This window comes from Anser anser (assembly GCF_964211835.1).
Source record: "Anser anser genome assembly, chromosome: 9".
Lineage (NCBI taxonomy): Eukaryota > Metazoa > Chordata > Aves > Anseriformes > Anatidae > Anser > Anser anser.
Genome location: NC_139729.1, coordinates 16,498,439 through 16,523,655, shown reverse-complemented (window position 1 = coordinate 16,523,655; position 25,217 = coordinate 16,498,439). Strand labels below are relative to the sequence as shown.

The 25,217-nt window shown below is 39.3% G+C and overlaps 1 protein-coding gene across 1 annotated transcript in view; it reads left to right on the top strand.

Moving 5' to 3' along the window:
* Positions 1-2,183: 2,183 nt before the first annotated feature.
* Positions 2,184-25,217, top strand: part of LOC310903981 (IgGFc-binding protein-like) — a gene marked incomplete at its 3' end in the record, with an annotated part of 30,250 nt that continues 7,216 nt past the window's right edge. Inside the window, exons 1-14 of the mRNA XM_083848098.1 lie at positions 2,184-3,027; positions 5,603-5,749; positions 12,617-12,666; positions 12,754-12,903; positions 14,553-14,815; positions 15,489-15,570; positions 17,718-17,783; positions 18,048-18,292; positions 19,699-19,982; positions 20,657-20,934; positions 22,111-22,706; positions 22,922-23,486; positions 24,085-24,284; positions 24,380-24,760. Of these exons, the coding sequence (XP_083704224.1) occupies positions 5,712-5,749; positions 12,617-12,666; positions 12,754-12,903; positions 14,553-14,815; positions 15,489-15,570; positions 17,718-17,783; positions 18,048-18,292; positions 19,699-19,982; positions 20,657-20,934; positions 22,111-22,706; positions 22,922-23,486; positions 24,085-24,284; positions 24,380-24,760 (3,198 nt within the window). The 5' untranslated portion in view covers positions 2,184-3,027; positions 5,603-5,711. The remainder of the gene's footprint in view (positions 3,028-5,602; positions 5,750-12,616; positions 12,667-12,753; positions 12,904-14,552; positions 14,816-15,488; positions 15,571-17,717; positions 17,784-18,047; positions 18,293-19,698; positions 19,983-20,656; positions 20,935-22,110; positions 22,707-22,921; positions 23,487-24,084; positions 24,285-24,379; positions 24,761-25,217) is intronic.

The following is a 25,217-nucleotide window of genomic DNA, read 5'->3' as shown; positions in this document are numbered from 1 at the left end:
AGAAGAGAAAAATATGACACGCAAGTTTCTACTATATGCATAAATTTGTTAAAAAAAGCAAAAACAAAAGCTCCCCAAAATAATTAAATTCATGTTCTCATACCATTTATAGAATCCAAAGCTTTGTACTTTGATAATGATAGAATTTAAAACTACCTTTTCTACTGTAGTTTGGCCTCATTTTCCATGCACATTGACATTTAATTGCTTTATCACATATTATTTATCCAACAATATAATGTTTTCCAATACTCTAAACATCTACCTATTCTCTTCTATCCATACTTTCAGCAACTTTCTTTACATTTTGGTTCCAGACTAAAATATCATACTTGAACTGAGCAAAACAGCTTAGCAGACTACAGCTCCCATGCACCCCAGCTTTCGCCCAAAAATCATATCAACCCTTCCTTTTATGATATTGAATTCTGCTGACTGTACAGTGTGAATACCCAGTCTTTCAGAAACCTTCCTTTGCCCTGTCATTATCCTTTAAGTATGGACTGTATTTTGGTAACAGAAGTATGACTGTATATTTGACTTAAGTGAATATGCACTGCAGATATTTGTGCATCATCTCCCTTATCTAACATGGCCATAAATCTGTGTCACCTCGACACCTCATCAGTCACAATTTTATGGTGTACTCCAAATCATTGCTCAGAATATTAAAGACTGTACGCCCAAGAACTAAGTCTAACTTAACGGAAACACACCCACACTGTGACAATCCCTTGTTTTTAGCTACCTTCTGGGGTTGCATGTCTACCATTTGCAGCACTGGATTTATCTAGGCATTAGTGCAGACTGGCCCTACTGGATGTCCTCCTCCCTGTGCTCTTACCTTTGTTTTAGGTGGCCTCCTCAGTGTCTGGTGGTGTCCAGAGACAGCAGAGGTCACAAAAGTTAGCAGGAATAGCATCAAACAAGTAGACTAGTGAAACCAGTGTCTTTCCTCAGTTACTGGCTGCAGTCCTGATGACAGTGATTGACTCCATGGATTTGGCTTCAGTCTGTTAAAGAAAATTACTCGTGAAATTCAGTCTTAAAATTTGGAGAGAAAAGAGAGGACTGTGCCTAAAGATACTAATGAGGAAACAAAAATGTTTGCCAAACATGATGGAAGGTTATCCTCAGTTTCATAGCCTTCCAGGACTAGAATCAGCAAAATGCTCAAGAGACCTCAAAGCCATTTGAAGCCTTGCCTAGGCTCACTCAGACCAATAGGGCTAAACATAGACCCGACAGAAGACACTCTTAAATGTCTCACTGAAGCAGGTCTGAATGGCAAAAAATTGGAGACAATCTTAAACAGTATGTCCTGGAAAAGGAATCAAAAGGCAAAGGCCATAACATCTGTCTGTCTGTCTCAGTCTTTGAAAACTGCTCATGCTTTTCAGGCTTATGTAAGCCAAGTTCAGACATTAACATCTAACAGGATAACAGAAACAATAAATCTTGTTTTACTCATTTTATCTGCAGTACCAAAGCAGTCAATAGATTTGCACATATCACATGTAGTGACTTGTGATAAAGAAATCATTTGCTGTGTGAGTGGCAGGAACCAGATGATCCTGATTGCAGCGAGCTAACCACTGGGCCCTGCTGTTCTAATGGCATGTATCACACCTCACCACCTCAAATGCCAGGTGTGGTGACAATGGAACTTGGACTTGAGGAAGAAGTTACTGCCACGGTGCTCGCTGAAGAACAGATCCCCGAACAATCTGAACTAACACAACAGATCAAAGTCAGACCAGACACTGAAAACAAAACTACAAAGCAACTCCAGCACGAACAGAAAATTGCTATCGCATTACAGTAAGATCTACTAAACACACAAGCCCCAGAGGGAATTATATAATAGGTAAAACAACCTCAACCCGGAAGATTTTTTGCTTCATTTAATTCATTGCCAAATAACAAACTTCTAATCACCAATTCAGGAACTGTAAAAAAGAGAACATAAATAATCAAATGCTTAAGCAGGCACCTTTCCTCTCCCTTCCCCATGCTCAGTTCACAAACATCTATCTTCTGCCTCCACCATCTCAGCACCCCTGGCTCTCACTGCACGTTATGCTCTGCCCAGCCACCTCCTGCTCTGAGGAAGCTGGGGTGCTGCGTGCTCGTGCTGTGGTTTCCTTTCACCGCCCTGACGTACCGCTCTTATCTTCACGTACCGCTCTTATCTTCCCTTCTGATCCGCTTGCCTGGACTGCGGCACAGACCACACCGAGCAACTCCTGTCAGCAAGGGCACTGCACCGCCCGCTGCAGCCGGGGCCTGTCACGCTCCCAGCCCTGAGCTGTTTCTGGTGGGTCCAGGACAGTTCCTGACACCCCCAGCTGAGCTGTGAGTCAGCAGAAACAGGGCAGGATGAGGTCCAGTGGGGAGAAGCAGGGTCAGACACAGCCAAGACATGGGATGGAGTGGGATGAGATGGCTGGCAGCCCACAGGGCACATGGCTGGGCAGAGTAGGGACGTGACAAGGCCCGAGCATGGCCACAGGCTGGGCTGGAATGAGGCTGAGGGCAGGGCTTTTGGGTGGAGGCCTCAGGTGAGGCTAGTCAGGGCGCATAAGTGCTCTTCTTATCCCCAACACTGATCAGCTTTTTCTTTTTTTTTTTTTTTTCAGACTTTTTAGTACCAAAACCTCTCTTACCACCCACTTCTGTTATTCACATCTCTGTGACACCTCTCAGCCCCCTGATTGGCACAGGGGAACATACCTTAGCAAGGCCGGCTCTCCTAATGGTTTACCACCGTGAATCCCAGAAGTGATTTACCCTCAACTCACCAATTTTATGCTTAGAAAAGCCAAGCAGTCTGGTAGTGTCTCAACTACCAGCCTTCCAGAAAGAAGCCTCACCCTTCTCTGCACTTCGCAGTGCTTGGAGTTTTCTTGCCTAGACAGCTGGAGCAATGAAATTAAATCACCTTCAAGTCTTAAACATTGCTTCTCTGCTGAGGTACCCACAGCTGGCATCACTGCTGCTGTTTCATTTTGGTGTTTTACAGCTCAGGTGAGTGCTTTGAACTAGCCTGGTAATTTCAGTCACATTTTTATTCTGTGGGCCTGCTCATCATCTGTGAAAAATAAAATACCTTTTGGGCTAGAAACACAGACTGACTTCTGTGGGAAACCAAGGAAGATGAGCTCACTCCATTGAGCAGATGCTTGATATGAAGACCTGGCTTCCTTTCCACTGTGACCTCTGCCAAATCCTGTAATCTCATGCTGTTCCATCCTGGCAAATGGGAATAAATCAACAGCTCTGAAATTTGGTCTGTGCAAAGCTTTTTAAGAAATAAGGAGCAAGCCCATGTGATGAATGTAACTAGAGTAATTCATTACATTTGGCCTTTAAGCACAGCAATCTGGAGATTTCTGCTCCTTGCTGTCTTAATGCAGAGAGCCCAGAAGAATGTGTTAGTGCCTCTAGTTGCTTAGAAGATTTTTCTAAGTATTCTTGTATTATTTTCTTCACTTTATTTCTTTTCTGTATTTACATGTTAACACAAGGGAATAAAAAGGCTATGGGATAAAATGAAAGCTCTTTTCCATAATAAAATTGTAACTAATTAGTATACTTTTTTTTTTTTCATAAATCTTTTCTCATGCTCCTCATTCTGTGATGGATATATATTACCAACTATATATAAAACAGTTTTCACAATGGGAATGCTCAAACACAGGAATCAGAGAGGGACTCAGAAAGGCCATGGTATTTCCATCATGATTGGACAAGGCCCAGTCTAACTTGACATAATTTTGAAGTTACCTGGTCTTTAAGCAGGGAGTAAACCTGGTGACTTTCAGAGTTCCCTTCCTTCTTAAATTATTGCAGGATTCTGCATTTTCTATGTGTTGGCATGGGATTATTCAGCTGGAGAATGTTGGCTGACGTAATTCTAGCTGAATCAAAACATTGCCACATTTTTACACATACAGTTACACACATGGGCATACTATCCTGAAATAAAGGTAGTATATTGTGATATTGATTTGCTTTGGAAACTATTGTAGTATTGTTTATATTCTCTATGCACAAGAAAAGAAGGAAGAAGTAAGATTGTATGTGGCAGATACATTTTTTCTGCACGAGGAATAACTGCAGGGGTACGATGAAAGTATTTTCCAGCTCTGTATTGTTAAATATGAAAAGATTGCTTATTTCTACAGAAACATCTAAATTTCTGGGTTCATGCAAGTTTTTTAGTATAATGGCAATATATCCTTCTGATAATCTTAATAGCCATTCATCTTGTAACACTTATAGAGATACTACAAATCAATGATGCTCAGCAAGAACCGGACGTCTTTGCTATTTGCTTCCAAGGTTTGGTGTTCAATCCCAGGCTGCATGCTTCACTCGTGATCTGTCTTTCAACACTGAGAAGCAACATTGGCCTCTCGCCCTCCCTCTACCTGCTGAACTCTAATGTAACATATCCAGAGGCTTTCTTCTTTGGCCCCCATCCACAGTTGTCAGTACTCTTTCTCAACAGATTATATCATATTTAAAGGTTAAAAGAACTCTCACTCTCTGTCTGTCTCTCTCTCTGATCATAAAAGCAATATATATGCATATGTTCTGGTTGATAACCAACATTTACTTCATAGCAGCATGGTAATTGATATTCTTCATGTTTAATCTGTATTTGTTCGACTTTGATTATCCAATTATTTTCAGACTCAGTGGCAAAGAAGGAAGCTTGGAGGTCTGAAATGTTTCGTTTACATTTTGACCAGCAGAACCCAAAGCAAATTATTTTAGCATGTTCAAAATACAATTATGTTTTCTACATTGTCACATTTTGAGCTTACTCAGTCTGATAGAAAATGCTATCCAACTGTCTTTAGTTTCTGGAGAAGGAAATACCATGCATATGATAAAATCATCATCATCATATGTGGTTAGCTTTACTTGCTAAACTTTGTTCACAAAAATATGGATATATATGTATGCAAACACACTCGTATGTGAGCTAGAGTCTGAAATGCTTTGCTGATGAGGAACCTTGCTTACTTGCTGAGACAAGCCTTGTTTTCCTCTATAGCTCAAAACTCAAATACTCTATTTATAAATACAGTTGACTCTAAAGCATACAGTAGAATGCTGATCTCTCACTCCACACTGTTGATGACACAGGTGGTCTCCTTTCAGTTTAGTTCATTTCAGACGTAGAGCTTGCAGAACAAAGTACAAATAGCAGTGCATTTCACAAGCTTCATATCTTGCTAGGGTCTTACTTTGTGATCTGAGAATGGACTGAGCAACAGGTTAATGTCCCTCTCTCTCTCCACTTGTAAAAGCAGTAGGAATTGCCAATCTGGGATTTTAAATTTTATTTTTAGATCAACTCAGTCACCTCTTGGTCGGTTTTCCTGTAGGGATGTGATCTAGTTAGTGGTGAGCAGTAGTGGTTCCAGTAGTTGTGGGAAAAGTAGGATTTAGATCAGCAAAGTCTATATGAAAAAATGTTGACAAGTTTCTTCATTTTTACATAATTTATAACTGCACATCTCTATTTAAATAAAAAGGAAATTGTACTAGAAGATTTTTGTGAAGCAACTGCAGTAACCAGTTTTAATAGCTTAATTGCAGGAGCCATTGGATATTCAGAGAGCTCTCATACTGTAAGAAGTGTCCATACCTTAGGACCATACCTTGAGAAGAAGAAAAGTGATATCCAGGAGTAACAGATGGAAGAAGTCACCTTTCTCAAACCGACTAGGAAGAGGTAAGAGGTTTGCAGGATTACTCGGGACACAAGGAAGGGGATGGAAAGCAAAGAGCTGCACCAATTCGTTTTTGTGATATATATGAAAAATCAACCAAGGACAAACAGCTGTTTAAAATTGACTTCAAGTAAGGCTTGCTAACACTGGAGTTCTGAGAATGGGAGGAACAATGCAGGCTTCGTCAGCTTCAAAGTAGCTCACTACAGTGAGCAGAAAATTCAAACGAACTTCAGCATTCATTAAGCCAACCTGAGATTTCTGAATTTAGACACAGCTGTGTCTGTAATACCAATTTTATTATAGAAAAGGAGCCAGGAGTCCCTTTAATTTACACTAGAATGAATTAGGACCAGCACCACCAACATACAGTACAACATTCGAAGTGAAACTGTGCAAGAGCAGAATCAGACCTTTGCAGTAATGTAAACTCTTTATCTCTGTAGGTAACTTAATTTAACAAATGATATGATTCAAATAGAATGCACTACTCTACCTCTGAAAGAAACTACTGTTAGAGACTGGTCTTTGAACTCCCCAGGTTTGTTACATATTATAGATCCAAGTCAATAAATATACTATACATCAAATGATATACAGATGTGAGATCACTGAACTTCAGGAAGCTGGAGACAGCTGATTGGATTATCACTGAACAATAAAATATTTTTTAAAAATCCCTGCACAAAGCAGGCAGTGTAAAGAGAACAGTTTCCTTTTGCCAGAGATCTGCTCCCAAAATATATATTCAAAGGTATCCTTTATATCTCTTCAACATATAATATACTAATCAACAGACCTGGGAAAACTTCTGGATTTTTATAAACTGATTTACTAATCTCATAATTGCAAGTGTAGCACCCTAAAATTAGAAATAAACTAGTTTTACCTATCATGGTCTTTACTTTAGACAAATACCCATTGGAATGCCAGCAAAAACATTGTCTCATGTTAAGAGGAAAAACGTTATATTCTCCTCTTTGGTATGCTGGAAATTAAATACATTGTGAGTGTATTTCAATTCAAATATAAGAAAGGCCTTAAAAGTTATAACTTACGTAATACATTTTCTGTATGGTACACATTTGTAAGCACCTAATAAGCTCATGAATATTACCTTAAAAATGTATTTCTGTTAGGTTACAGTGTAAGAGTACTGTTTGCACACAGGAGTTTTGTTCAGAGTCAATTGACAGCTGAGAATATTGACAAAAAGCTGTTACCTTTTTATTTCTGATAGCTCTGCACTGTTCAAAATGTAAAAAAAGAGAATGAAATTTTTATTATTAAAAGTGCATCTATACTCTAATAATGCTATATTTCAATTTCAATATCATTGCAACTATCAGATCAAGAAGTCAGTTTAAATTTCTAAACTAAGCTTCTGATTGGAAAGCCAGCAGTTAGAAAAACAACTTCATTTATTTCTCTACAGAACAGAAGTACACTTTACTCATCGAAGAAACATCCCTTTATTTTCTAGCAACAGATTTTTTTTGTATGTACTTCCTTCTCAGCCTATCAAAACTTGTTGCTCAACAGAGCAAAGGTGGGATTAATTGCACTGATGTGTAATCTAAGTTTCCCTGATTATGGCTTTATGGGTCTTGATTGTTTGTTTCATAACTCCCTAGTGGGGGTTTACCAAAGTGCTGACTTGGGGGTAGCTCCAACCAGAGTCCAAGACAGAAAGCTTTTTCAAAGAACCAGAGGTCTGTCGATGCCTTCTCAGACACAACGTCAATAAAAGCAAAGCAGAGCCCAGAGGGCACTGGGAGTTCCAGAAACTGTGACAGAGGTCTTGCGTGTTGCAGAAACTGATTCACTCTTTTGTTAGGAGAGAGGAGGAACTTACTTATTGCCTGAGTAGAAACAAAACGTGAAATTATAGGAAGATCCTTCTACTCACACAAATTGTATCAATTTAACTAAAATTGATGCAGAAACCCAATGAAGTTAAATTTTTACAAAGCCCAATGAGATACACTTCTATTGCCTGAAAATCAGATAAAGGTGTTTAATTTATATGTGCAAGTTTACTGAGCCATATATATTCCAAATTAAGAGAATCTGTGCAGGGTTCTGCCATTTGAAACACACCATTTTGTTAATCTAATTAAAATTTCTTCTAAATATAGCTTCATAAAGAGTAGACCCTGGAATATACCTGTGCTGCAAAAGCATTCCAACAGGATAACCAGGACTTCATATCAGGAAGTGACATTTCGGCTGTGTACTAGGTAGCAGTTTCCTTTGATGTCACTATGAGGTTCAACTAGCCCAAACTTGTTAGCTTAGAGGAAAGAGATTTTGTGTAATTTTCCTCATTCTTTAGTCTTGCCAAGCTTCCTATTTTTATACTGTCTACAACATCACAGGTTGAACATGAACAACACAGTAAAGTGAAATTGCTATTCATTGGAGAACATCAGGACTCAAGAAAAATAAAATGGAGTAACAAGGTTTAGATACTTGTGGACAGTAGATATGCTGGAATAAATATGCAGCAAAAGCAGCAAAAGCTGAACTAGACAGTACCATCTAGAATTAATCAACTGTTGTTTTTTTTTTTTTTTTACATTTTTACTGTTTGATTTTTCTTGCTTGGGACATTTTATTTTATTATTTTTTTTGTCTTTATAGTGCTGTTCCTTTGCTGGGGTATTGAGCTGTTTTTGTCTCCTGTGGCATGTAGCTTCATTCTGCAAACATTAAAAGAGAGTCTCTTTAAGAGTCCCTTTCTGACCACCAGCCAGAAATAAAGTTGTATGCGTTATATTTCAGTATATTTTTGTCCTGTTGAGGATATTGCAGCTCACACTGTTCATTGAAAAGCCTTACTATTTGCATCTTCTGCAGATTTTGTGTTGGAGATCCATTTGTGTCACCTAAAGGTGTGCCTGTCAACAGACAGAACGGAGGAAAATTTCTAATGTTGGCTGCAAATTTGGGAGAAATTTGGTGTTTGGTTTCAAAAAGAAATATAGCAGTATAGAGTATTAGGAAGCCAGTCATAGGGATTAGCTACTAGGTATGTGTCAATTGCATCCTTGGTTTATGGCAGAATTAAAATACAACTTCTTTGTAAGATTTTCTGTGAATGCCATCCCTTGGAAAGAATTTTAGCTTCATTGTATTAGAAATGAAGAACTGCTGTTCTTCTTCAGGTTGCTGTGCAGTCCAGGCCGGTATTTTTATATAAATGGTTGCATCTCCCAGATTCTTTTCAGGGATACAAAGCATGCCCATGGAAAAGAGAAACATCAGGCCTACAAGGTGATCAGCTTGACTATCGGGACTGCAAAATACTATCACAGCCCAATGGAGTCAAATGGCAAGTCCTTTCCTTTTCATATTCTCCATATGTAAAAGAGGATATTAATATTTGTCCCTCCCTGAAAAGCCAGCAGTACTCCAGTTTGTCATTCACAGAGTACCTGAGCTGGCATCAAACAGGAGTGGCAAGGTGATGGAAAAGGCCACGCAGCATGGCTGGGAGCAGCCTGTTTTGACTGCAGTGTTCATGGTGCTGCAGTGCCGACATTTGCCATGGATGAGGAGGGCTCAAAAACATTGCATCATCGGGATGTAAGGATTTACAAGATGTTGATTTCTTTCCAAAGTGGGCAGCATCTTCTGTCCACGGAAGACTTTTGTGTCTGCTTGCAGATGGACTCACATCTTGTTAGAATCCTACAGAGCAGCATCAGTTTCATGAATGAGGAATCTGTAAACCATCTGCAGAAGGAAAGCATCAGCATACATGGAGGGTAACTGCTACTCATTATAGCACTAGGGACAGCCATTGCCCAGTTACCACTTGCTGGACCAACATCTCAGCAGCCCTGCTGCTAATGCAGTGTGTTCAATGCAAATTTTATCTGAAGGTCACTTATATTCCACTCCTTGCACTGAGGTCTTCTCAACTGAACTGGAAAATTGTAGCCAATGGTTTTATGCAGCAAATAAGTCTCCTCTGTCTCTAAATCACAGAAATGCTCTTCCTTATGTACTGATTGGCAAAAATACAGATATTTTCTAAGGAAAGGATTTTCTTTGGAGAGGGAAGCTTACCAGTCAAGCAAACATCAGCTGCCCCCATATGCTGACTTTTTGATGAGCTTGTGTGGGGCATGAGTTTGTACCAGAATACAACCCCAGGAAAGAGAAATTAACTTCAAATATATTTATGTTTCTGCTCAGCCTCCTCTGTTCCTTCCTTTTTCTCCTGTTTCTGCAAGCAGCCTCCTCAGTTATTCCTTAATGACAAGTGAATATATTTTGTGCTGAGTAAGGGGAAAGGGAGTTGAAGAAATCCCAGACATTTAAATAGTGAAACCATAATGACCTTAATCCTGAGATTTACCATCACAAATGGAACGTGGTTGTAACCAAGAGGCCTCTCTTCCAGAAATCCCTACTGCCAGAGCCACCTACCTTTAGATAAAAAAACTAATAATAACAATAAAAAGTTGTGGTCTGGGTTTTCCAGGCAATGCAAAGTAACATTGTATACGCTCTGATTTTCCTTTGATTCTCATCACTAATAAAATCTAGGTGACATAAAAAACGTAGCTTCCTTCAAGCCATTTCTTTACAGACTCCAATGCAAGGGATGAAGAACAGTGAAGGCCCAAGTGGTAGAGGGAATGATCAAACTTCTTTTTCTCTGCCTACAACTAACAGAGATTTTATTCACAAGGCCCAGAAAATTATCTTTCATTTTTCAGCAGGGCAATATGCTGGCAATAATATTTCAGCATCTTCATGAATTTTGCCAATGACAATCTGACTGTTCTGAGTAAATTAAAAGCTTGTGGTCTGCTGCGCTGAATGTTAGTTTCAGAAAGGCAGAAAATACAGTGAATATAAGAAACCCCACTTACACTAGCAATAAAAGCTGGGCAGAAGTTTTAAAATTAAGAAAGTTGTCTTGCTATCTATCTATCTAGCTCTATACATATAAACCTATAAAAATGCAAACTAAAGTTTTAAATATACAAAAGCAGCAATAAAAATTTCCAAAATCAAATCAATTTCTCCAATAGGCAACAAAGGGTGTCAAAACAACTCGCACAGAATAGGAGCTTTCCATTAATATGTGCTTTCCTTGAGGAAGATAACCCAGGGAGCCCAGATGGTACAGGATTGGTCAGAATTTTACAATCGCCTCCGCCCTGTGGTCAATATATTCTTCCGTTTCACCGTTGGTCGTCCTCATTTCCCTCTTGCTGAGTACAGCTGGTGGATTATTATGTAGACTGTACCACACAGAAGACTTAACTCTGTCTTCTAGTATGGGGACCCTCTGGCACTTACAATGCACTTTAATTTTATTTTGTCTTTCAGTGCTGAATACCACAGGGTAAGTAGCACAATGCTGAATGTACCTTAGTTCAGGAAGCTTAGCTACTGTTAATGATAAATATCCTTTCTTCACCTTTTAAACATGGAATGTTGTACAATTAAACTGTATCATTTTTAAAAAGAGGAAATAATAGATTTTTTTTTTTTCCTAATTCTGCACTGGCTGCTGTCTGTGAGAGAAATTTGTAACACAAATTTCTAATGGCACATCTGAAGAGGAGAGATCTTGACAAAATATCTGTTGTAGTTATCAAATGTTTGACTCTCTAAGTTTATCTACAGTATCATTTGCCTTAGGACTTGCCTGATGTGTAACAGTTTAAATAGCACTGAGTGGAGACTAAATGGCAACTTGTCACAGCTTTCCCTTTCTTGTGGAGGAGGAAATCCAAGAAGGAAAACAGAGAAAAAGTTCTTACTTTATCTCTCTTCACACCTCTTTCCTTATTGAGCTTTAGCTCAATCTGTCTTCTAATTGCTTGGTGGATTTAATTGATGAACTAGCTACTGTTCGTGTGATATTTAGTCCTAATCTCCCTAGTCTATCTGAATCTCTCTGCTTAGATTTTGATGGTCTGTTGGGACATTCACTGTGATGGATTTGCTTAAGGATAGATTTTCTATACTGTGTCAAGTACAAGAAGGGTAATTGGGGTGGAGGGCACCACAGAGGCTGGAGCTGGACCCTGCCTCCTGATGCTGTGGACCACCGTCAGAACATGTCAGAACTGCTTTGTAGCCTTGCAGTCCTGGAAATCCCTTTCCTATAAAAAAACACCCAAATAAAAGAGCCATCTATGCTGTGATCTGTGATGGGATTTCAGTCTTGTGTCAGCTCATGTCTGCAGTATTTTTTAGCACCATAAGGAATATACATCTATGTATATGTATATGTGTATGTGTATGTATATGTATATGTATATGTATATGTATATGTATATGTATATGTATATGTATATGTATATGTATATGTAATGCTCCTTGCCCTGCAGCATTTTCAGGGTAAGTTAGAAGAAGAACTGAATGAGATGACAGCTTGTGGTCATAAGAGATATGCTGTGGTTAAAGGAAATAGCCTTCCAACAAACAACATTGTTATACAGTACACCAGTTTATTGGCATTTACACACTCTTTTGCAAGAGTGGGGATGACAATGCCATGAGCAAGTTCACAGCGAGTTTTTTTATGTTATCCTGGTATTGTCTGAGCATAGCTGCATCCAGCCATCCCTCCTGTAGATCCCTGTACCTAGAACTGGTCTTTCTATTCAAAGGGATACAGAGCAGAGGATACTTCTACACTCAGATAAGGTGAACATATCCCACCTTTTACTCACTCTCAGAACTTTTTCATGAAGGAGTAAGGACAGATGGGAAGAGAAGGAATCAGATATGGATGAGGCCCTGGGTCTGGGCAGTAATTCAGTAAGAACACCTAAAAACGTACATTGTTCCTGACATTCTTTCTTAAACTGTTTCATTGTGTGTTTTTTTCTTGGCAGTCTCAGACAAAGACCAACTGGTGGCTTGAGAACATGGGATCCTGAAACAGGTAACTGCTTGTCCTTAGCACTATTGATGTCCAAGGCTGTTTTGAATATACTGTATCCTTTTCCTTACTTTAATGTGTGTGTTTCAGCTTACCTCACGAGATGTGATTTTAATAACAACTCAAGACCATTTTGTGACTGGACCCAACCTTGCAATGTGAACCAGGGTGTGTGGATACGAACCAAGCATGACACTCCAACTGATGGAACGGGTCCTGATGGAGACTATCCTGATGGAAGTAAGTGCTTGTTTGTGGTATTGTTAATTTCCTTTTGAAGACAGCCTGACTATCTATCTTCTTTCTATTTTATGAAGAGATTCATGAAATCCTTTGAAATGTGTCAGTTTGGTTGACATGTGTCTTTGGCTTTTCACCATGCTCAGTCACAGGTAAATTAAACTAAGTTGCACCATCGTGTGTTGGAAATCTGCACTGGTAAGTGCAGTAGAAGAAAGCAGAAGAATGTTAGCTACCTCATGCTTAAGACCTCACAGAGAAGGCAGTGACATGCAACAGATCATTATTCACAAGAAATTTTGTGGTCAAGTTACAGTGATACCTGCTAATGACAATAAATGTAATGAGTGCAGTACTGACACTAGGTAATGTTCATGATAGCAAAGTTTTACAAGATCAAGTCAGAAATTAAAGAATGCCTTTAAAAGGCTTGTACTCAGCTACATGTGATTGAAAAACTGAGGTCTAAAGTGCTCATGTCATCAAAAGAGTGCTTAGCATGGCTCCACCTCTACCTGTATGAACCATTATCCTTGTACTAGCAGATCTATTTATAGGAAATCAGTCTGCAGTGATATTTTTTTCTGTAATTATCCTGAGATTGGAATGGTCACCTTCTGCCAGACTCAGTTAGTAAGCAGATTAGGACAGTAGCAGTTTGGATTTTTAGTATTTTGTTGAAAGAAGAAGTGAAATACTTTAAACAGAGATTCACACAACTAAATAATAATGTCTTTTTTTTTTTTTTCCCCAATTGGCACAGACCATATAACTTCAAATATTACTTAAATTTTCTTACCATCAACAAAGTCCTAAAACTTTTTAATGAGTATTAGATAATTTTTGTGGAGAAATACTCTACAATCTCTACAATGTAGAAATGGTCTTTTTTTTTTTTTTTTTTTGGATTTCTTTCCACAGTCAGATGGGAGAAACTTGACTAACTGCATTGAGGAAATGTAGCTTTGATCTTAGTACATGGAAGTGACGGGAAGTAAAAAGCTTCAGCCCTAGAAAAGTAAAATGAGTTCTCATATTGAACCAATTCAAACTAAAGTATTTCAAATCCTAAAAGCAAATATTGTGAGATTCTGAATTTTGAGAAGTTTCAGTCATTTTGATAATGTCAAACCTGAACATTTTAATGGAAATCTCTGTATTTCTTTTTTTCTATCCCTCCTGTTTTGAGACAAAAACAAATGTTGAGGGGTTGGATTTTTCCTTGTGCCAGGGATTTGCTTATCTTGAGACCAAAATACTTAGAGGAAAATATATATCCTGCAAGAGAAGTTGTACAGCAGATTGCATAGCAGATCACATTATTTTCCTTTGAGGAAAGAAGAAACTGAACAACCGTCAGTGGGGCACTGTATCTGGATGTGCTGTCTCTTGAAAGAGGTCTAAATTTTGTTTGTGATGCCAAAATAACCGTTCATGTGAGATGAGATATATTTTCTTTGCTGTCTAATTTACACTCCACTTTAGATAGCTATGCAATGCTAACTATTGCAATGTAAATTACAAATCCCTTCTACTTGGCTTCTTTGTAGTGTTGATGCACTTGAGTTCTTCCGGAGTTGTACTTCGGTTTTAAGTTACACCTTACAAGTTACAAAGATTCAGCCCTATTTTTTTTTTTCACTCTGCAGAAGGCTATTTCATCTACCAAGAAGCAAGTAATCTGATCCCATTTGACACTAACAGACTTGAGAGCCCAGATGTTGTGGTTTCTGGAAAAGTATGCATAGACTTCTGGTACTATATGTTTGGGTCAGAAGAAATGAATGAGTTGAGAGTGATTATCCAAGACAGCACAGGGGAGTCTGTGGCATGGAGTCGGAAGGGAAACCAGAGTTCCTCTTGGAATTATGGTGCTGTCATTCATACTTTTCCAACACAGAGAAGGATAAAGGTAATATATTTTCAGAATAAATTTCTTTGTGCAGTGTCAGCATTAATGTTTGTTCTCCCTTTGCAAGCTGTAAAAGATTGTGCATGTAAGCTAGAAAATATAACCAAGAATTTCTTGTTTTACTTTTTGTAAATATAATATCCAAATGCTCTGTGCCAATGAACCAAGAGAAGAAACAAACAACCCTGAGTTTTATTAGTGTTTTTAGCTAATGGGTAAAATATATTTACTTTTCTCTCTCTTTCCTTTCTTCCCACCCTCCCTCCTTCCCTCATTTCATTGTGAAGACAAGGACTTTAGGTGCCTAACTTAAGTGCAGGTTTTTCTGTTGCAAGCTTAGGTTTAAACTTTGGGATGCTGCCTACATTCAACTCTTCTATAGAATCCAGACAACTAATCTTAATAAGTCATCAATCAAAAAATAAATTAAATTAAATTAAATTAAAATAAAATAAAATAAAACAAGCAGAGTGCAGTGTTTCATCAAGTCCTTACCTTGCTACAGAATATATATTTTAGACTTCTGAGGAAAGCTAGGAAAACTGTTCCACCCTCAGTTCACCTGATGTCCTTAGAGATAGACCGGACAGAGTATTTTGAAAACAGGTTGAGGGAAATTCTGTCACATTTGCCTGAGTAATTGTTGCAATGATTCACTTTACATCCTGCCTAGGTCATTTTTGAGGCTGTCCGAGGACTGACAGAGTATGGGGATACAGCACTGGACAATGTGAGAGTAAGGGATGGATCCTGTGGTAAGTTTTATATTTGTGCCTTAGCATACACTCCTTCCTCATCTCTGTTTAAGCTGTTGACCATTATTCAATTCCATATACAGTATCAAAACTCCTTGTAATTCCAAACCACAAAAGAAATGGCAAAAGCTTTACAGCTCACTTCATTTAAATGTTATCTGTTTTGGTGTAGATTCTTCCCAAATCTTTCCTCACTACCTCAAATGTAGAGAATAAGCTATCCGCTTCTCTGCAAATGTGATCATTTTCACACAGTTCAACAAACTTTAAGTTTGAAGTCCGTCTCTAAACCCACCCAAGGATATGAACATTGGTCATGAATTACAGATTAAATGATCTAATCAACATTTTACAGCAAACCTCTGTTCATATGAGCTCAGTAAATAAACAGAACTTCCATATGTAGCAATAAATAAATAAATAATGGTGAGTCAATAATGCTGAATTGCACTACATATACTGTCTATGAATCAGCAGTTTGAACTCGATTCCTGATCCTCTAACAAATCAGCCAAGACTTGCACAAGCTGTGAATGATTTGGATTCAGAAATGAATTACTGTTACATTCCATCTTTACTGTTATGAATGCAAAACTTATAAAATGTGAATTCTACAAGGAACCTGCTTAATATGGTATAGAAAATGTCATTAGGTATAAATAGGTCTCTCTGTGAAACACTACTCATATAATGATGATAAAATGGTTCAAACTACACTAGGCAGGATTTTTGGAGGGTGAAGAGTTCCATTCGGGTCCACACCCTCAGAATATGTAATTTTCTTTAAAATTCTATGCATAATACTTGGGGCTCTTTTGGAGAGCCAGTTGTTCATCTCTTCCAGGCTTATTACCACACAATTCAGCCACTGGATGGTGCACTAAATGTAACTCCAAGAGGCGAGAGAAGTGCTCCTCCCTCTGTTCAACTGTGTGGCTACTAATACGATCAGTTCAGTGAATTATTAGGTCTTGTTAAAAATAAAATAAAATAAAATAAATCCTCCCAACTTTTTGCTTCTAGAAAAATGCACAATGGAATAAACATTTTAATCAGACTCATAAAAATCTAAATGTATGTCCATTTGTCACATGAAAAATTAGTTTCCAAGGCAATTTTAACAATCAGTCTTTGGGTTATATGTTTGGTACTCATATTGTCACTTGCAGAACTTCTTCACCTTACATCTCGAGAGACAATCTTAGAAAGAGGTTTTCTTTTGTTCCTTTTCTCAACTCTACAACAAAGTTAACTTAAAGCTCGAGAGTAAAAAAAGAACAAAAATAAATTTTTGTGCTGCATATGCGAAATCTTCAGTTGCGCCAGACTAGGGAACTGGATGTGAAGAAGTGGGCATATAAGAAGGAGGTGTGCAAGAAGCCAGTGCATGCAAAGCAGCTGATCCCATTTTGCAAGCAGTTTATTAAAATGTGTCTTCAGCTTTGAAGTTAGAGATCATCAAGTGAATGGGATCATTTTATACAGAGCTTTATCAGTATATACTGAACATCAGTTTATGTGAAGTCTATTGTCTTTTTCTAAATTATAATCATAAGTATCCTGCAAAACCCCCCACTTCCAGCTGAGTCTGAATCACATGGTGAGCACAAAAAAGTATGTAGTTGCTGTATCATAATTTACAAATCTCTACCTTGTCCTCTTATGACTTTTCTATACTATAACTAGACTTGTTTTCTATACTATAACTGATTTTTTTTATAAATAATGCTATTAGTAATGTCAATAATAAGGTTGGATGGGGCTTTTGGCAACCTGATCTCGTGGAACGTGTCCCTGCCCACGGCAGGGGGGTTGGAATTAGATGATCCTTAAGGGTCCCTTCCAGCCCCAACTATTCTATGATTCCATGAAACACGCATCCAATTGTAAATACACTTACAGTTCCAGAGAAGCATGCGGGGACAAGCTTAGTCACTGTCACCAAGCTAACAGTCAGATGAGCTCCTAAGAACTCAAAGGACCTACGTGTACTCATTTTTAAATATAGGTCATTCCACTTGCTTCAGTGAAAATCTTCTAAGTTTAAGCTGGTGAAGAGTAAGTTGAAATTCGTGTATGTTGGTTAGTATGTAGTGTTTACGGAGTAATGTTATAACTCATTGTTACCTTGTCTTCTCCATTGACAGATGCAGTTTCCACCCCTGTACCACCAACACCTACACCAACAGAACCTATACCACCTCCACTGACAGGTAATTTTATCCAGTCACATATGCTAGTCAAAGCATTTTAGAAAGGCATTTCTACCAGTGCTACTTAAATGCTTTAGTTAATTTCTCTGTGCGTGTTTCTATGGCACTGCCGTATGAATCTGTTTTTTTCTGTTTCTGTCCTTCCGTATGTAATCTATAAAATGAGGGTGACTGTGTTTTCCCACTGCACAATGCAGGTATGTGGTGGCTTTTCTGGATGCACCAATATGTTGATGAGAACATATTCCTTTTTCCTATCTCCAGAAGCAATTTGTAGCATACATGGGGATCCTCATTATTACACATTTGACAAGCAGCGTCATGACTTCATGGGTACCTGCACCTACACCCTGTCCAAGCTGTGTGAGAGCAACAGCTCGCTGCCCTACTTCAATGTGGAAGCAGCCAATGAACACAGGGGAAGCAACACTCATGTGTCCTATGTGCAGTACGTGGATGTCGATGTGTATGGCTACAGGATCAATCTGGGTAAAAACAGAGTTGTTAAGGTAAGGCTGAATGACACTATCCCCAGTAATTCAAGAAATTGTAGTGCAATGACTACAAGCATACAGTGATATTTAGGGGGCAGTCAAATATTTAGGACTAGTAGTACTATAGAGTCCTTAAAGTAAACATTGGGATTTCGGAACTGAAAACACAGATTAAAATGTTGTACTATGTTGCTAGGAGGCAGGATCAGAGCTGATGCTCCAGATAGCTTTGGTGGGCTAGCCTACCTTTCAGGCTTGCCCCCCATTCGCAAACTTATTCTGCAGCAGGGAATAAAAAGGCCGTTCATTAACTGAGTCTGAGCTGGTGATTATTTTCCAGGCCCATGTGGTGGCCTATAAAGCTGCATGCTTATCCGTGATTTCTATTTATTCCACATAACTGCTAGCTTCACTTAATATCTGGCATTTGCCATAAAACAGGGCCAGATGAGAGTCCCAGAGAGTATCTGATGACTCTCCTCAAGCTGAATGTATCACTTGGCCAGCTACTGTATTTTAAGACTTCTTTTTGGCACATTTCCATGAAGGGCCAAGGTAGCAGATACATGTTTGATTCAAAACCCACAATAAATGAATAGCTCACCTTATTTGATTAACACCCTTCTTACTAAAAAAAAAAAATAATAAAATAAAATTGCAGTGATCTATGTGAGAGGAGATAAAGGTTTAAATATACACAGAGACCTTTCCCATCTGATCTTTGAAGCACAGTGAATTTGATATCCACATTTCTCCAACAGTTCCTCTTTTATATCTTTCCATTGTATTTACATTTTTCATTACATATGTTCCTAAGTAAACTAAACTTTCTTATGTATATAATAAGAACAAACGTTCAAAGTAAATATTAATTTTATTAAATTAAAAAAAAAAAAACTTTATTTGAACATGTGGTTTCTGTTGTTTGGCATCTCATGTGAAAATGAAGAAGAAAGAGAAAAAAAAAGAAAAGAAAAAAGAAAAAGAAAAAAAAAACTTTTTCAAAATTTGTCCAGTCTGAGACTCCATTCTAGCTACATCTTTTGAATATTATACCATGTTCTTGTTTTATCCAAAATTAAAAGGTCTGCCAGCAGTTACTCCTGAAAGACCCTGCTAAGTTTTGGACTTTTTCCAGCTGGGTCTGGTTCACCAAGCTTGTTTTGACCACAGTCGGGACCTCAAAGCTAAGTAGTTGCATTGCTAGGTCTTAATGCCTTAGATCATTTGTCCATATACAGCATTCATGTTACATAAAACTTTAAATAAAAAACAATAACACTATGGTATGAGTTCTTAATGCTTGTCCAGGCTCACCGTGCAAATCCTACGCTCAGTATAGGAACATGGTCTAAGAGGATCACCATTAGAAATACTTCTTTTAAAGTGATTTTAAAGATTGCTCTTCTCTGTCCCTGCAGGTTGATGGAGTCATTCAGGTGCTCCCTCTGACCTTGGTGCACCCTGTCAGTATTTCCTTAAGCGGGCAGTATGTTGTGGTCGCTACTGACTTTGGGCTGAATGTCAAGTTTGATGGAGATCACAGAGCAGAAATCACTCTTCCCAGTACCTATATGTCAAAAGTCTGTGGAATATGTGGAAACTATAACGGAAACAAAACAGATGACTTTCTTAACCCAGATGGAGGGATGGAAACAAACTCGGCCAGCCTTGGAAACAGTTGGCAAGTTTATAATGACTCAAGGTAGGACTCCAATCAGAATGTTTGGCCTTAGCTATTGGTTATGCAATGAGCAGTATTTTACGCAACTTTTGTATGTAGGCCAAAAATGTCAGGAACAAGGAATAAAATATGTTCTTGTCAGTGAAGTTCCTTCACATATCTGGGTAAACTTTCCTAGTAAATTCAACAGTGCTTAAAAAGAGAAAACTTGAATATAACACCTGCAGATGCCTACTAGAATTTCAGTTACTGTTATAGTATATTAATGCTAATACTTAAAGATCCTGTTTGAACTCTTCTGAGATACTTCACCATTTATTTTATAATTATACAGTATGTTATTTAATGATGACAGATGTTTAACTTTGAATGCTTTTATTTTTTGTTTGCTCTTCCTAGGTGTCTGCCATGTCTAAATCTTGTTTAAACTTAAAAAAAAAAAAAAAGAACCCAAAATGAATGAATTAATGTGGGTTGTTTTTTTTTTTACAGGCCTCACAGAAGTTATAAGGTTGAGATCATATTAAAATCTGAATCTCTATCCTAATTGTTTGAAATGTTGAGCTTTAAAATATGTCATCCTCAGCCTGGGGCCAGCCCTGCAGTTTTGTTAGATGCAATTTGAAAAGCATCTTGGATGCAATTGCATGCAAAGTTTGCCAGTAAATTTTTACACATCATTTTTTCCACACCAGGTGCTTGCCAGATGATGGCCATACCCCAAATTGCACTGATGCTGAAAAACATATCATCCAAAGCAATGACTACTGTGGTCTGGTCACTGATCCCAGTGGTCCATTCCAGAACTGCCATTCAATAGTTGATCCACAGAGTTATTTTGATGCCTGCCAATATGATCTGTGTGAACTTCATTTGAGCAATGCAGCCCTTTGTCAAAACCTGCAGGCTTATGCGGACGTGTGCCAAGCAGCAGGAGTCCAGCTACAACCATGGAGAAATGCAACCTTCTGCCGTATGTATCAAAGATTACTGGAAATTACCACTTGTCAGAAGGATATAATTAGGACTGCCTGAGGAAAGAGCATTATAAGATACTGTTTTAAATTCCTGTAACACTGTGAATCTTGACTGATTAGGATAAAGATTTCAGAATTATGTGTAGTCCTCAATTTGAGTCCTTTAGGAAGACTTCACTGAAACTACTTAAGCTGTTTCTGGATGAAGGGAAAAAAACACTTCCTAGTCCATCTTCAAATAGAGTTGAGGGCTTTTCCACTGAAATCGTATAGTGTCCCTATTTCTTTGTTGAGGGGTATTACGTATGTCAGGGACATTTGACTTAGAGTTTTTTTTGCCTTCTGAGGAAGTTGTAGCTAACTTAAGTGTCTTTGAGAAAAAACAAAACAAAACAACAACTTGTTTTGCAAATGCTTAGTTGACATATGAGAGTTTCACGCACTCTACTTGCAGAGACACTGAGCTATCTTCCGCCATTCTGTAGAAAATCAGCTGGGTCAGATTTAATTGATGGGACAATGGACAGAGAGGTGTATAATGTAATTCTGTCATCTCTGTCTGCTTAGGAAAACAGGCTAAAACAGAGCAAGGTTATGTCATTAAAAACTGAACCACAATGAGTAAGTATGCAAAAGCTGGAAAAAGATTGTTCAAGAAATGTTAATTCCAACACCTTATCACTTGAAAATCTCAGTCTTTAAAACCTCTAATTAGCTTTTTTTTTTTTACATGCCCTATGTCTAACAAGGTCTAAAAATAGAATAGGGCACTTGTACATCCTGATTATTTAACAAACATTAAACATATTGAGGAAATTAAAAAAATATAAATCAAGAAGCTACAAGACTAGAATTCAATACCAGACCTATATGGCACATATCAAGGACAAATAAAATGACAGTGACATCCTCAGCCCAGTGCAAGTAACCAAAGAAAACACCTACAAGAGTAAGAGGTCTCCTAAGAAATTCTCACCGTGAGGGAGACATTAAAAAGCTCAAAGCTCAAACTAAATTAAAGGATGTTTAAAAAGGAAAGGCATGCATTAGATTGCCAGACAAATCCAGGATGTCCTCAAAATTTCAGAACAAAATAGAATATGTAATTAAACAACCCCAATATTTCAATAATTAAAAGATAAACCTGTGTATTACTATTTTTCATAATACAGCACTAGCCTGTCCAGCCAACAGTCACTACGAGCCCTGTGCTGCAGCCTGCCCTGCGACCTGTGTTGACCCATTAGCACCCTATAAGTGCAGCCTGCCGTGCGTGGAGGGTTGTGTGTGCGACAGCGGGTACCTGCTCTACAACGACCGATGTGTGCCCAGCCAGCAGTGCGGGTGCTGGCACAATGGGCAGCACTACCCGGTGGGCTCGGAGTTCTGGACGGACAACACCTGCTCCACAAAGTGCACGTGTCCCGCACGCGGAGGCAAAGTCCAGTGCTCCAGCGCCTCATGCCCTGCGGGCCAGTACTGTGGTGTGCAGAATGGGAAACCCGAGTGCCTCGAACACTCCTACGGCATCTGTCACGTCCACGGTGACCCTCACTACGTTACCTTTGACAAGGTGACGCACGACTTCATGGGGAACTGCACCTACACGCTGGCCAAAGTGTGCTCCAACAGCTCCGTGCCCTACTTCAATGTTGAGGCAAAGAACGAGCATCGTGGCAACCCCCACGTGTCCTACGTGCGCGAAGTCCTGGTCGAGGTGTACGGAGAGCGCATTGCAATAGTCAAGCAGGAGAGGAGCCAAGTGCTGGTAAGGAGCTGGGCTGGCACAAGCACGGTGGGTCTGCAAGGCAGGGCTGGCTTTTCTTGGTAGGTTCTTGCATGTACTAGGGAAGAGGGGTCCGCAGAGTGCAGCAGACATATGGCCGGGCAAGCTGCAGGGGTGTCTGTGCGAGTGGGGCTCGTGGTCCCGTGGGGCTGAGGGCCCCAGAGATACCACGGTTCATTGCGGTGCGTCTGCCCTAGGTGAACGATGTGCGCCGGACCTTGCCGGTGAGTGCAGCAGGAGGTGCCATCAGAGTGAGCACAAGCGGCCGCTACATCGTCCTGGAGACGGACTTCAACCTCAGAGTGTCCTACGACGCCGACCACTCGGTGGAGGTGAGGGTGCCCACCACCTACTCCAACCTGACCTGCGGCATGTGCGGGAACTTCAACAGCCGGCGAGAGGACGATTACATGATGCCCGACGGGCAGCAAGCCGCAGACTCCAATGCGCTGGGGGAGAGCTGGAAGGTGCCGGACGGTGACCCGTCTTGCGGTGTGCCCGTCCCCCCGGAACCCTGCAGTGCAGAAGAGGAGAAGCTCTACCAATCGGAGCAGTTCTGTGGCATACTGACTGCCAGACCAGGCTCTTTTGAGAGCTGCCATGCCGTGATCAACCCCCAGAGCTACTTTGAGACCTGCTCCTATGACCTTTGTGCCCTGAGTGGCAGCCAGGAGGTCCTGTGTGGTGCCCTGGAGGCCTATGCTGATGCGTGCCAGGCAGCCGGCGTGACTCTTCTCCCCTGGAGGAATGCCACCTTCTGCCGTGAGTTTCTGTACAGAGCTGAATCTTTGAATAGTTCCCTTGCTGTCTCAGGAGGCTGCTTTCAGGCACTAACTGACATACAGTTTAGAGATCTTAAATTCTTCACATATTCCCCCACAAAATATGAGCAGATAATGTTCTACAAAATACATCTCATTAATTTTTACTGCCAGAAATGTGAGGAGAACTCTGTTCATTATCCCTGGAATCTATGTCAAATAACTAGCAGCAGGTCACTGATAACGTGGAATCACATCTGAGATTTATAGGTTGTTTTGCCTTTAACAGGTTTGTTCCTTTCCAGTGTACATTTAATGACTTCCATAATTCACATACCAGCTAAGTAGTAGACCTAACATAGCATTAGTTTTCATTTGGATTTTAGGTTGCTAAACATCAAGGATATATGTTAACATTCAAGCCTTTTTCTGGTAGAGTGTTTTTCGTTTTTGCTTTCTGATTTCAAAACAGGAAAGAAAATTTAGTCTCCCATGAAGTTTCTGATAAATTATTGTCACTAGTTCAAAATAATCCCATTTTGCATCGTGGATGTATGTGAGCTGTGATCATCAATGAAGAGCCTTTTACTGTTTTTCAGCTGTTGCCTGTCCTCCTAATAGCCATTATAATCCATGCACCAGTGCTTGTCCTGCAACCTGCACTGACCCTCTTGCATCAAAGAACTGCAGCAAACCTTGTGTAGAGGGATGTGAATGCAACAATGGCTTTGTCATCAGCGGGGGACAGTGTGTGTCCATGAACAACTGTGGCTGTCTTCTCAATGACAAATATTATGAGGTTTGTCTTAGCACATAGTTATGGGGCTTTTTTCACAGTTCATCGTTAACTCTTAACTTTTTAAAATTTTATTATTATTTTGTCATTTCTAACAGAAAGGAGAAGCTTTTTGGCAAACAGACTGTGCAGGCCAATGTGTATGTACTGGAAGTGGGACTATAAATTGTAATTCCAACACATGCAAAGCAAGCGAAGTTTGCAAGGTGCAGAATGGACTCCTAGGATGTTATCCATTGAACCCCAGCACCTGCCACATTTTTGGGGATCCACATTATGTAACCTTTGATGGGAGACTGTACCATTTCCAAGGAGACTGCAATTATACAGTTGTTGAGGCATGCACAAATTCTTCTGAACAGTTTTCAGTGACAACCAGAAATAAACATAGAGGAAACCCGAACTGGACAGCCTTGGACTCAGTTGCTGTCACACTGAAAAATCTTCATATTGTTGTGAGGAGAAATAAAGAGACCTATGTAAGTGTTCTACTTTAAGCACAATCTATCATATCTGTGCACAGCATTTTCCAACCAGAAGAACTGAATCAGGTTTCTCTACTTCATTCACCTTCAAGACTACATATGCCAGAAGGCACATAAGTATTTTTTTCAAAAAGTCAGAAATCAGCATAGCGCCATTATGCATTATGTCCAGTCGAATCATGTCTGCATGAGGTTTTAGGAAAAACAGCTCCATCTGTAACTTCATCCTTAAATAGAAAGCTTTTGCTGAACTAAATCTCAGTCTGGATTTTACTGTTCTGGTCTTTAAATCAGAAGTAATATTTTTGCTATACACTCTCAGACCCATACATACCAGAGATAGCTTTAAGTTAGCTAGTCCAAGTATTGCTATGTGTGTAGCTGTGACAATACAGTGCTCAACTTGTGCTATAAACCCATATTCATTGAATCATAGAACAACTTGGGTTGG